Below are 13,829 nucleotides of genomic sequence, written 5' to 3'. Positions count from 1 at the left end.
CCCACGATTGCGGTAGTTATAGACCCTTGAGCCTCCTCGGAACCGATATCAAGCTTTATTCCAAGGTATTAGCCATCAGACTTCAAAAGCATATGACGTCTTTAGTTCATCCTGATCAGACTGGCTTCACAGGGCTCTACAGTGTGACCATATTGCTCACATATGCCCCTAAAAATATGTGTGTGTGTGACGACCCTCCCCCACATTGTGTTGTCTTCCTCTGCTCTGGCTGGCAGAGCAGAGCTGGGGAAGGCTCGTCAGCTAATTGGGGCACACCTGGGCCGGTGTGTCCCAGCAGGATATCAGAGAGGCTGCCTCTGATCTCTGGCGAACTCCCCATTTGTTTTTGGTTCTTTGTTTGTCTGGTTGCCGTTTGTTGATTATTTGGTCATTTGGCTGTTACTTTTGGTTAATTTGTTTTGGTTGCTTTTCTTTGCTTTTACACCTACACATTCATGGTGCACATACACTCATCCACACACTGCTGACACACTGATACTCATATATATTGGCTGCTCCTTTATATTACTGACAATAAATTCTTTGTTATTTCTTAAATTGTGCCTGTGTCTCCCTATGTATTCTTGTTGCGAGCTTGAGCCAGTTCGTAACATGTGCGAACCTCAAAACTCAATTACGCGCACGGTGTGCGAGTGCAGATTACAGCCTCGGTCGTACTTTTTATTTCTCCACTGAGAATCGTTAAAAAACTACAAGTCCCACATTGCACTCAAGCCAACGGTCCAATCACAGTAGAGTGAAGTGACTGGTCATTTCCATGACCAATCGGAAGCTCTCATTTTGCTTGTTTACTTCCTGAAACTCCGCCATTGCGATCAGGGCTCTCGTTTTCCGAGACACTAACTTATTATAGTCTCTCTCTTACCAATAGCAATAGATTTTAGAACACCTAGATTTATCGATAGCAATAGTAATATAACGTTAATGCAACAAAACGAATGCCTTGCTTTGTTAATCATAACGTTGATGCAGTAGCGTATGTCGGTGTGTTGGCTGTAACGGACATGACAATAACAACGTGTACACATTAAAATTGCGATAATCTATTCTAACATGTTCAAATCGATGCAGTTGAATTTCCCCCTTAGGATCGATGCATTGTTACACCCCTACACCAAAGTCACTGGCCCACTGTGTATCTGTGTGTATAATAACTTGGCTAGCGTTATCAACAGCAGAGATGTTAACACAAACCTAAACTAACTTTAGGTTAGTTGTAACGTTAGTTTAGGTTCGTGTTAACGTTAGATAATGTACAAAATAAACGTTTTCCGCTGCTATAAACGTCGCACTTTTATTTTGACAACCCCAGAAAGGAAGTCATTATATTATGCTTTGCGATCCTGGTCTGTGTTAGCTCCGGTTAGCTCAGAGCGTCCGGTATATAACAATACCAGCCATTGGATTACTGTTTTCTAAATTGGGGAGGCTTTTAATCGTCAAGGTAAGAGGATTTCAAGTCATGGTATCCATAAACTTCAATCGGTTTGGATCTTTTGAATGAATGAGAATGTAAACACACACGGCGTCACGTTGAAATCACTGGCTGCGCTCATAGAGTAGTGGTTGGTCAAAAAAATAGTTCAGAGTATATTTGCTTATAAAACGTAATTGTCTAATTCAATTATTTTTTATTTCTTCATGTGGTGAATACACAGGTCACAACATGTTTACATGAACGTTTTGGAGTTGTATTTGGAGTGTATTCTGCAATCTGTTAATAAACTTTTCAATCAATCAATCAAACTATACACTGTAAGTAGAGCTGCCGCGATTACCGCGGTATCGCTGTTACATCACGGCCACCGCAGAGTAGGCTGAATACCGCATCACCGCTGTTTTTTATAATAATAATAATGAAGTACCCTCCTCTCGTTGGGCTTGCGGCTCTGCAGATATACCCTACTCCTCTATCGAGGTTCCAAGCGACCCTATTGGGTACCAGAAAAGTCACGTGAAACATTGCAGACCACTGATTGGTCAGAAGAGAGACGCGTCACACGTTGGGAGCGTCCTGCAGTTTTTTACATCCTGAATGTCAGCCATTGATCAGAGCTCATCACAATACGGCTAATAACGTTAGCTTTAACTCCCCGCCGGAGTGGACTACCATCGCTCCTCAGGAGTACTAAACGAGACATAATGATTTTACTGTCTGCAATGAATGTTATAATAAAAGCCCTTCGTTCTATACACTTGTCTGATTGAAAACTTTATTAACAGACCGCAGAATGGGACAACTCAGCACGCTCTGAGCAAAGAAAGGAACTGAGATGGTCCGGTAAATACGCTGATGTTATTGAACGTATAACTATATAATGGTAATGCCACAAAACGAATGCCTTTATTATAAAGTAGTAACTTTATAGTAATAATAATAAGAAAGGGTCGGGGGGGTAACCACCCCTGCCCACGACACCGAGTGAACGGCGCACGACCAGAGGGGAAACTTCGAATCAGTGTTTCACTTTCAATAACTAATGCGTGCTTGCCGAATCCCAAACAATATTCATGCTGCAAAGTCATCCTCTAAAGATCGACATTTAGACTAGAGGCAGGCTATATGCTATAAAAAGTAGACTACTACTAAAAAAAAATGCATTCAAACTTTTTTTTTGTGTGCGTGCGGTAATAACCGCGGCGGTAGGAAATATTTTGCAAATCCGTGCGGTAAGGAAAACATCAATACCGCGGCAGCTCTAACTGTAAGGCACTGTAAGGCTACGGATCTGCCTCACTTCCAGTGATGAAGCTAAGCTATGCTAACGGAGCGTCTATTCCCAAAGCTAAATGCACGCGCAGAGACAAAAAAGGTATGTATCTTCTTGTCTAACTCCAGGGAAGATGTTAAATAAGCTAATTTCCCAAAATGTTGGAGTTCCCCTTTAAGTGGAAGGAAAGCCGACTTCGGCCAATTTATATTAAATCCCGATAAATCGCCAAAGTCCTCAATCAACTTGAGAAGATGAGGCAATGCGGTGTTGGGGTTTTGCCTGAACAGTATTACGTCGTCCGCATATAAACTAATTTTATGTTGTGTGCCCTTGATTACGATTGGTTCTATGGATTGGGATTGTCTTATATATTGTGCTAAAGGCTCTAATGATAAATCGAATAGTCCGGGACTAAGAGGGCAACCCTGTCTAGAGGAGCGTGATACCGGAAAGATTTCGGAGGTGATTATACCTGTTGTAATCATGGCCGATGGGTCTTTGTATAATACTTTAATCATATCAATGAATCCTTTTCCTAACCCCATCCTTTCTAATACTGCCCATAGATACGACCATTCCAACCTGTCAAAAGATTTCATTGCATCCAGGGACAGCATCGCCTTAGGTGTGGTGTCGTCCTTGTTAGCATCTAGTACGTGTAGTAATCGTCTTATGTTATCAGTGATCAAGCGGCCTCTTATGAAGCCAGTTTGATCCGGATGAACTAAAGACGTCATATGCTTTTGAAGTCTGATGGCTAATACCTTAAGAGTACAGTTTGATATCGGTTCCGAGGAGGCTTAAGGGTCTATAACTACCGCACTCGGTGGGGTCTTTGTCTTTTTTAAGGAGGACTGTTATGAGTGCAATATTGTCGTTCTTATGGAAGTTCTCCTCCTTGACTGAGTATAAAATCATATTAAGTAATAGGGGTCCAATTATGTCCCAACAAGAGGTACATTTCTGGTGGGATACCGTCTCTTCCAGGAGCCTTACCACTTTGCATTTCGGATATGGCCTTCCTGAGTTCCTCTAGTGTGATCGGTGTTTCGAACTGTTTAGCGTCATCCTCTGAAAGTTTAGGGAGGTTAATTTGATTAAGATATGTCCATTTTGTTTTGATCGAAGGTGGTTTCTGATTTATATAAGTTGGAGTAGAATTCTTTGAATGTCGCGTTTATTTTTTTAGGGTCTGTAACAAGTCCTTGTTGTGCTTTAATGGTAGTTATATCTGCAAATTTTGCATTAACTCTTAATCGCATAGCTAATAGGTGACTTGGTTTAGAACCTTGAGAGTACAGCTGTTGTCTTGTGCTATGTATTTCAGATTGTTGTTTGTATATGGGGTTAATCTTTTTTTTTAGTACATTAACTTGAGTTTCCAGTCGAACCGAGTCGTTGTATTGTAAAGAAGTAAATAACGTTGAGTAAAGCGTTTCCAGTTCAGCCAGTTTTGAGCATCGATTCTTGCGTATTTTGGAGGAAAAGCTATCAGTGAAATCCTTGATCATTCCCTTTACCGACATCCATAATATTCTGGGGTCCTGCACCGAATTCGCATTCACCAGTAGGAATACTGAAAGAGCTTCTTTGAATTGTGTAATGAATTCCTTGTTATTAAGCAGCATCGTGTTAACTCGCCATCTTGGGGCTCGGGATGATAGTATACCAAATGTTCCTTTTAGGAGTAAATAACAGTGATCTGATAATGCATTGGGTATCATTTCCACATCATAGTTATCAAATAGTCTCGGGATGCAAAAACATAATCTATTCTGGATAATGTGTTATGTCTCGCAGATCAACAAGAGTACTTCCGGGTTGTGGGGTTGAGTGATCGCCATAAGTCATTTACACCTGTAATCTTCGACCAATCCTTTAATGAATTAGATGAATTTTTTTGTTCGTTGGAAAAGGAGGGGTAAGATTTATCCATCCCTGAATCCCAAATGGCATTAAAATCCGCACCAATTATAAATGAGTATTCGGGAAGGTCTAACATTGTTCTGGTAAGTGTAGTGAAGAAATTAGCTTCGTACAAATTTGGGGCGTATACCGCTACCAACGCTATTTTCCTGTTCTTGTGTACAATCTTAGCTATAGTTATCCGACCATCTGCATCAGACCATACTCCCTTCAATTCAATATTCAACTTCCGTCTAACGACTATGGCAACTCCACGAGTTCTCGTTCCAAAGGAAGAGTGACTAATGTTATGATATGTGTTGTCCGCTAACGTAGCTATGTCTTTCCCTAAAATGTGCGTTTCGCTTAGCAGAGCCACGTCAACCCGTCCGTTTTTCATCAGTGTGAGCACGCTTTTGCGTTTGTGTTGATTATTTATTCCCCCAGTATTCCAAATCATTATATTCAAACTAGCCATAATCTATACATGTTGTTGTGTAGTTGTTGGTAATGCTTCTGGAGTGCAAAGCTACAATAGATATACATCCAACTATTGAGGTCCCATTGAGAGCCGAGCTTAAAAACATACATATATAAAAATAATCCCCTAATTCCCCCTCCCTCCGAGAGTCGTACAGGACTGTGTTCCATAGACACATCCTACACGTATGACTCCCTCCCTTAAGCCACGGGTTGCCCAAAATGAGCTTTCTAACCCTAATCTTCCTATGCTAATTGCCATAGGATTCAATAGAATGTCACTTTTGGTCTGCGCCTTCCCATTAATGTAATAACAATAGTGTGAAAAATGAAAAATATACCTCCATTGATATTCATTTGAACCTTCTACTAACTTATGTTGGAACCATCAGAAAAAAGAAAAGAGTGAAGAAAAATACAAAAAAAATACAAAAAAAATAGAATAAAACTCCACAGAAAAAAAATTATTTTTAGAGCTAAATTATGCAAATCCCTAAAGCAGTGGAGTAATTGCTTAAAATATTAGAATAACCTTGTCATGCTTATACCTTTAGATGAGGATGATGTTTTTAAAACCTTATTGAACTTCCATCACTGGTTGCATAATACCGGATGTTAAAATTACAGGCCTTCATTGTATGAGTACAGTGTATTCTAGAAAGTTGTAGAATACCCTTGTAAATTCGTAAACACTGCTGTTATGTTCCAGAATGTTCTTCCTGTCCAGGAGTTATGACCTATTAGTGGTTTCCAGCATATTCCATTGTGTCCCTGAGTAGTCGAGAGAAGAATCCAGAATATTCCAGAGTGTTCCCAATGTCTGGATTATTGCCTCCTCAGAAACCAGAAGTCTATAAATATAGTGCCTATCGTTCCATATTAAACACTTTGTGCCTCAGTGTTGCCAACATGCATATCTGCTGTTGCTTTTGTAGTTGAGCCGTGGTAAAGTCATTCTAATAAAAATAATTAAAAAAAAATTAGAAAAAGAGAGCGATGAGTAGGCTTGTCTTCTGATACAAGCCTATGGTGCGACCGGCCCCGGGGCACCAGTATCATGTTGCTTCATGTATTCATCTGCGACATTAGGCGAGCGTAATCCGAATCTTTTACCATCTTCCCCCAAGATGGATAGAAGGGCTGGGTAACAAAGGCTTGGCTTAAGATTTCTCTTGTATAGCCTCTGCAGCACATCTTTGTAGGGGACACGTAGGGCAATGGCCTCCTTGCATAGATCCTCGTAGAAAGACACTGGTTTGTCACCATATTTCAGTTTCCCCCATTGCTTGCGTGCCCCTCTGATGATCGCGTCTCTTATTTCTGTCTTGCGCAGAGTAGCAATGATAACCCTCGTCCTGTTGCCTTTTAGGTCCCGTGTACAGACTCTATAACACTGGTCCACTAACGGCGCTGTGGATAGGATCTGTTTACCTAGAATTCCTGCTAACACTGTTGGAAATATGTCGTCTGTGCAATTGACTGATTCATCCAATCCCACAATACGGATATTATTTCTACGGTAGTAACGTTCGGTCTCGAGCCGCCTCTCCATTGCTTCCTCTTCGATGTCTTGTATTTTCTTCCGAATGGCTTTCTCCACCTGTTGTATCTCCTCCGCTATCTCTGTGAATCCATCGTGAACAGTCTTCGTGTTCTCCTCGACTTTCAATGTAATTTCTAGCACTGTGTTCTCCACTGCAGTAATTCGCCCGGCCTGTTCCGCGGCCGCTTTTTTAGCATCGATGTGTAATTTGAAAGCGTCCATCTGATCCTTTATCAGGGTAGTCAGAGACTTGAAATCGGGTTGTGTATCTTCCCTGCTTGTATCAGTTGAGGTTGTAGGAGCATTGGGAGACACGGTGGATTTGACGGATATTTTCTTCTCAAATTCCACTGCTTTCTCTCTCACTGTGTTTGTCCCCGCCGTTACCGTTATATTGTCGTCTGCTGTCACCCTCTCGGGGCAAGTCGTCGTCGGGCCCGGTATATTATCCGCTACAGTCTCCCCAACGGGGCTAGTCAACAACGGTGCTGTTGTATTGGCGGCTGCTGTATCCCTCGAAGAGCGTGTCACAACTTGCGCCGTTGTACTGTCTCCTCCGAGTTTCTTTCCAATCGCTTTCTTGTCCTTAGGTCCCATGTTGAATCTTTATTTCTTTTGATATAGTTAGTAGAAGGTCTTATTTAATATATACAATGAGGTTTAAACTCATTAGTGTTGTTCAAATAAGGTTTTTAAGCAAAATGAACGTTGACGGGAACGGAGCTGTGACCAATCGTGTCTGCTACATGTTGCTGTCAAATCGTTAGTTCTCCACTCCATAGACTTATAGCACTGGCAGACTGGGTACAATGGCTGGCAAGGAATGTGTTAATAGAGTCCATGGTTCTTACTGCAAACAGTGTTTTTACTGAGCATGTTAAGTCTTTTGAACACTTCTTTTCTGCTTGACAACTTATACAATATATAGACAACGTCTATTTTTGGACTGTATATACATATTAGAATGTGTACTCTTTTATAAAAAAAAAATTGACTACCTGAATGTTGTGAGCGATCTGTGGTGCTGAATTTCCCTCGGGATCAATAACGTACTTATATTCTATTAAATCAGTTTTTTTTTTTTTTTTTTTTCACACGCAGTTAAACGTCAGGGAAATTAAAAGCAACACACACCCCTCGTAAAATGTCCGGTGTAACCGGTAACACCGGTGTTGTCCTTGCCGTGTCTCGGGTTGGGTACCAAACTCTGTACGTTTAAGGGTACCGACCGGATTACATCAGTACTACCGAGTACCGATTCACCAAGTTTCGGTACCTTTACATGTTTAGTATAAGAGTGTAATATACTAGACAAGAGGGAGCCTTTTCCACAAATATATATATATTACTGTCCCGTCTCTTGGGTCTTTGGTCAGAGGAGTTTGATCATATTTACAGAGGATGGCCAGATAATGTTGATATTTAAAAACATAATACATGATCATGAGATTTATTTTGTGAGGTGTGTTACAATAAATAACAAAATGTTCTAAATAAATAACAATGTTGAAATTGAGAAGTTTGGACTTAATTTTTTACAACTGAAATTGGGTTTTTTGTGTTATGTACCAGAAAAGAGTACCATTGGGTACAGATACCGAATTCCAGGTACCCAAACCAGACCGCATCCCTATATTGAAGCTAGGTTCACTTTCATCATTTGTTGTTGTTGTTGTTGTGGCCTCAGCCGCTCCATTACTGCAGCCTCAGTAGGAGAAGAAAAACAACAAACACAAGCCCACTCCACACGGCTACGAAACAACACAAGTAACGCTCGCCAACAGCCGGTGTCACCAAGCTTCACCGGAACTCAGCCTGTCAGTCAGGGCCCCTACTTGTCCCCTCAGAAACCCACTCAAGCATTGGGACACAGATGACAGCAGGGGGGGGGGGGGGTTTGAGGAGGGGGGGTTCTAGGCTAGCGATACGCATAAATAAGTAAGAGTGAGAGAGAGAGAGAGAGAGAGAGAGAGAGCGCTGCAGCAGAAAGGCGGAATGAACCGAATGAACCCAGCAACAGCGGCAGAGAGGGACGGGTAGGGGGGGGCAGGAGACACACACACAGGGTTATGCAACCGCCATGCAGGGCAGGCTGCAGTGCGCTCCGTCTGGCCTGGGGGCTGCAGAGAGAGAGCACTACAATAGCTACTACGGCCCCAGTGGAATTCATCCATAATAAACCCCCACAGAGGGGCCCTTTCCCTGGGGGGGGTTTGATAGAGGCTCCGCAAGCCCCCAGAGAGGTCACCCTCCCCGCTGCATCTCCCCGTCATATGGATGAAGGAATGCTACTTATCATCCACCCCGACGACGAAAACAACAACACGACACCAGATACTATAATGGGCCCATTTACTATAATGGGCCCATTTGATTTCCTATAGAGGCAATACGGTCAACTAAAGAAATCCATTACCCTGGGGGAGTAAGTTATTAAAACAACTAGAACAACAAAAGACGTTTTCTTCCTCCTTGCGTGGAGGCCGGATCTATGGGAGCAGTCTTCGCGGTAACTATGGGGATGCTCTTGAATGCAGACGTATCACACAGACGATGTCTGGCTTCTCGTGTCTGGTTCAACTCAAGGTCTGTCGCTCTGAGTCTAGACTTAATCTGCTGGCCTATGCGTTCCAGGATGAACCCCTTTTTTTGAGTTCATCCTATTTCGAGTAGTCCAGACTTCTGGATTTTGACCAAATATCCAAGACTTGTGTGACACGACACAAAAGTAGCTAATTTCGTTAAAAAGGGAAAATAAAAACAATAGTCTTGGATTAGGCCTAATCTGATCAAAAATATTTGCCAACATATAGCCTAATACAGTCAAACGTATCATCCATATTAGCGAATAAAAGATCTAAGGACATCACAAGCAGTAACAATCACATCATTCGAATACATGTGAATTCTTACGGCCAGATAGGCTGACAGTAAGAGGGCAATGAAATTCACTGAGAAGCAACACAAACAATGCAACAGTTACTCTATGTAACATCAACCCATCCATCTATACTCATACCTCCACACACTCACTTTAAACAAACACTCACCTTAACACTACATCATATTTATCTATTTATTAAAGAGATTTGCACTACATCCATACCTCATTTAGCTATTCTTTTTTTTTGCACCTCATTGTATTTAGTTTGTATAATGTATAGTGTTGGGACTTATTCCTCTTTTACTGTATGAAGCACATTCTCAGGGGGCTCATACAGAACCAAGCATCTCACTGTAATGCATGTACTTTATACGTGACAAATAAAAGCAAACTTGAAAACTTGAACACAGCAATGCAATACTAGCCGTATGAGTTGCTAAGGGTTCCTGTTTTAGTTAGCAGGCTAACTAGACTCATGGGTGGCCGGCACGGGCGCACACAAACGTCAACATCATGTTGACATTTACACCAGGCGTTGCAGGGCCAAGGCTAAGAGAATAGTCAAAGACTCTAGCCACCCAAACAACTGCGGTCAGGCAAGCGCTACCGGAATCTCATGGCCAGTACAGAGATAATCAAAAGGAGCTTCTATCCCCAGGCCATCAGGATGCTCAATGACTCTATGCAACACTAACCCATCCATTCTACATTCATCGCACACACTCACTTTAAACATTCACCTTTGACATTCACTTTAAACACACCATATTTCATACATTTATTACTAAAATATTTGCACTACATCTCTACCAAATTTGAGCATTTTGTACTTTAGTTTGTATATTTTGTATAGTGTTTGTGCTTTATTCTTTGTTTTACTGTATGAAGCACAATCTTAGGGGGCTCATACAGAACCAAGCATTTCAATGTAATGTACACGACACGTGACGAATAAAACAACTTGAAACATGTCGACAACACCAGGAAGTGGCGTCCTTGGGCGTGGAAAAGCATTTGGCAACCATTCTTAGGAAGGCCAGCCGACGGAACCGCCGTTAGTGGGACGATACTCTGGATTAAGCTGCAGTAACGACCAACGAATTGTACATCTGTGAGGAAGTGTCAGCTGGTTTTGAGCCAACGGCATATTAGTAACCAACACCGCTAAGCTGCTGAAACACATCAAGCCTCTGCCAGGCCAGTGGTGGCGTTCCTTAAAGCCGCTGTGACGTCGTGCTGGTCATGTGAGGGGTCCACAGTTCTGTGCTCACAGGGCCTTGTTCCCCCGCGGTCAGAGGCGGCCGGCGGTAACAGGGATGTCTTCTGTTCTGAGCCCGTCTTGGTAACACTGAGCCGTTGCACTAGCATGTCAATAGTTTGAGCATGGACAACACATTTCGAGGGGGGAGGGGGCAAACGTCTAAATTGCACATCGAGGGGCTAAAATCAGCCAACTAAGAAAGTGTGGATGTAAGGACTGTCCATATCGCTGGGATGCTGCTAGCTAGTAGATGGGCCTCCATTTTCGAATCATTGTGAAATTATATATTTTTTTTTAAATACAAAAATGTAAATAGTTTAGGCAATTATCGTTTTGTCTATTAAAAAAATACATATTATTTTCCCTTGTTTTTACCGGCAACTACACTGTACTGTATTGAGAGGGAACCCTATTAATTGTTACAAAGCTGAACGGCATGCTGGGTACAGGTAGCTAGCTAGCATAACAGTCCATTAACAGCTGGGAGAACAGAAAAGAAAGAAGGAGACTTGTTACATGGTAGACAAGACATTTACAACATCTTGTACCTTTGCCATGTCGTTTCACACGTCGCAGTTTTCCATTAGTTCCTACTAGTGACTATCGAATAGTGATTTTGTGAGTACTACTAGCTAGCTAACGTTAGTTAGTTGCTGGCACGGTACTGATGTTAGCGTTGCCAAAGAAAAGAGGGTAATGGCTAGAAGGTAGTGGTGCACGATATATCGGCCGATATGGTCTGATATGGTCCGTCTGCGTTGCAGTGTGGACTCCTCACATGACATCACACACATGACATCACACACACATGACATCTCACACACATGACAACACATCAGCTTTATGAAATTCCACATTCATAGTAGTTCAATTGCAGACATTTTGGGCCACGGAGCACAGGCGATTGTAATCAAGTGGCAATAGTCTTTAAATGCCAACTTGGCTGACGAGTTGTGGCATTAAGATAAGATATTTCTTTATTGATCCCCTTGGGGGAAATTCAGGCATCATAGCAGCATGGGGGAGGGGAGGTACAGGCAGGGTAATAATAGTAGAAGACATAAGGCAATACAGTAGAAAAAGCCAAAGTAGACAGTTTTCAAATATTTTAAAAACACACCATATCGTATGGCTAAACACATCATGAGAAACAATGAATTTAGACTGACATCTTATTCCTGTCTCCAGCCAGAGTAAACAGAAACTACACAATGGATTTGAAGAGAGTAGTTTTTACCTGCAACGGTCCCCAAAAACACAGTTTCCTTTCTCAAAGAACTTGCAAATCATGGCTGCAGGTTCGCTGCTGGTGAGACCGTGGGAATATCGACAGCTGTCCCCTTCTTTACAAAGCCCATGCATGAAATACCTGCAAATAAAAAAATTAAAAAGACAATTGAAAGGACGGTGAGCAATTTGATTTCTCAGCTCCGGGAATAGAGGGGCTAGCTGGATTTTTAGCAAGGAAACACACAGATATTTGTGCTCAGTGGGATAAAGACTCAAGTGTGTCCCAGAGAAAGTGTGAAAGTCACATGCCTCTTCTCAACTACACATAATAATAGTGTGCGACTTTATGATTTATGGCGAAAGTCATAAGATACGGATGTTTGCAATTGTTTTAATTTAAATAGGATTGCATGGCTTCCCTGCACTTATACTGTAAAGTAAAGCCGATCCGTTTGTAATGTGTCAGTGTGTGTGTGTGTGTATGTACTGTATGAAACTGCTGTACTGCTGGCATTCTGGGCCAGGTCGCTCTAGGAAAAGAGATTTTAATCTCAGATGGGTCTAACCTGGTTAAAAGGTGAATGAAATACAATGATGTCGGTCAGTGCAAACAAACGGCTTTTAAGTGAACTCACAGACCCAGGTTCTTTTCACTGGCCAACAGGGGGAAATGGAAGTGATGTTGAATTTGAACTTTGCCAGCTGTTATCATCACTAGCTTAACGTTAGCTTGTTGGGATATAATTGGCCGTGGGTGTTTCTGGTTTTAACAAGACAGTCATTTGTTTTACAAACAGGGACATGGCCGGTAAACACTTGTTTATTCCAAAAGCGAATAAGGGGAAATGAGAAAGTAGCGTTAGCTGGTCCCACTGCCAGGCTTGATCACAACAAAACAACACACAGCTGAGCGCCAGACTGATTGATTGATTGAACACTTTATTAACAGATTGCAGAATGGGTACAATACAGTACGGATCAATACACACACTTGTTAAGGGGATGCAGACCAGAGAAAGACTTTAGTCTTGTTTACATCAGGGTCCCCCATTTTCAATTCAGCATAGTATGATGGCTGGGAGCTGTCAACAACAACCAGCTCACAGACAGACAGACAGTCGACCCGACGGCGTTTTATTATTTGACATAAAACGACAGACAACAATATCGACGTCTCGAAGATAACGGTGTCTTTTTTCGGGCTTGTTGTCTTCGTTCTTACCTGCAGGTTACGTGTTTGGTCCAGCCTCCTGTTATCGCTGAAGCCGTCGTACTAGACGCTACTGCTGCTGCTGCCTCCGCCATTGCTGTTTATGTTGAACGCAGAGCACCCGGATCTTCCGGCGAGGCGGACCCACCGCTTCGAGTAGGGTATATCTGCAGAGCCGCAAGCCCCGCCTCACACAAGGTACAAGCCCCGAAGCCCCGCCCAGACATTGGGCTTGCGGCTCTGCAGATATCCCCTATTGACCGCTTCAGGCCACGGGTGCAGCTCGCGCGCTCACCGCTAGAAGGCGCGGTTGACCACCATGTCCAAAGCGTTTTTTTTTTTCTTCCAATAGCATAAAACTGCAGTGCCGCAGCCCCATACATAGGAGGGGCCTGTACTGTGCGTTGGGGGCCTGTACTGTGCGGTGCATTACTGCGCATGCGAGAAACAAAGTAAAGTAATTCTAATCTAGTCTAAGGGTTAAGTTTAGGCCCTCATCCAGAAGAGGTTAATCTTAGAGTAACAGTCAGGGCTGGTAATCCAATTGATATTCAGTTTAAGATAAAAAAAATTCGAGTCTA

At 42.4% G+C, this 13,829-nt stretch overlaps 1 protein-coding gene across 1 annotated transcript in view; it reads right to left on the bottom strand.

Moving 5' to 3' along the window:
- mkrn1 (makorin, ring finger protein, 1) overlaps positions 1–13,365 on the bottom strand; it is a 107,206-nt gene extending 93,841 nt beyond the window's left edge. The window contains exons 1-2 of the mRNA XM_084331168.1: positions 13,261–13,365; positions 12,046–12,177 (exon numbers count right to left, since the gene is read on the bottom strand). Of these exons, the coding sequence (XP_084187294.1) occupies positions 12,046–12,177; positions 13,261–13,343 (215 nt within the window). The 5' untranslated portion in view covers positions 13,344–13,365. The remainder of the gene's footprint in view (positions 1–12,045; positions 12,178–13,260) is intronic.
- Between the last annotated feature and the right edge of the window lie 464 nt (positions 13,366–13,829).

The sequence above is a fragment of the Notolepis coatsorum genome (genome assembly GCF_963971535.1).
Source record: "Notolepis coatsorum genome assembly, chromosome: 15".
In the NCBI taxonomy this organism is placed as follows: Eukaryota; Metazoa; Chordata; class Actinopteri; order Aulopiformes; family Paralepididae; genus Notolepis; species Notolepis coatsorum.
Note: the sequence above shows the minus strand (reverse complement) of the source record. Positions and strands in the feature narration are given on the sequence as shown.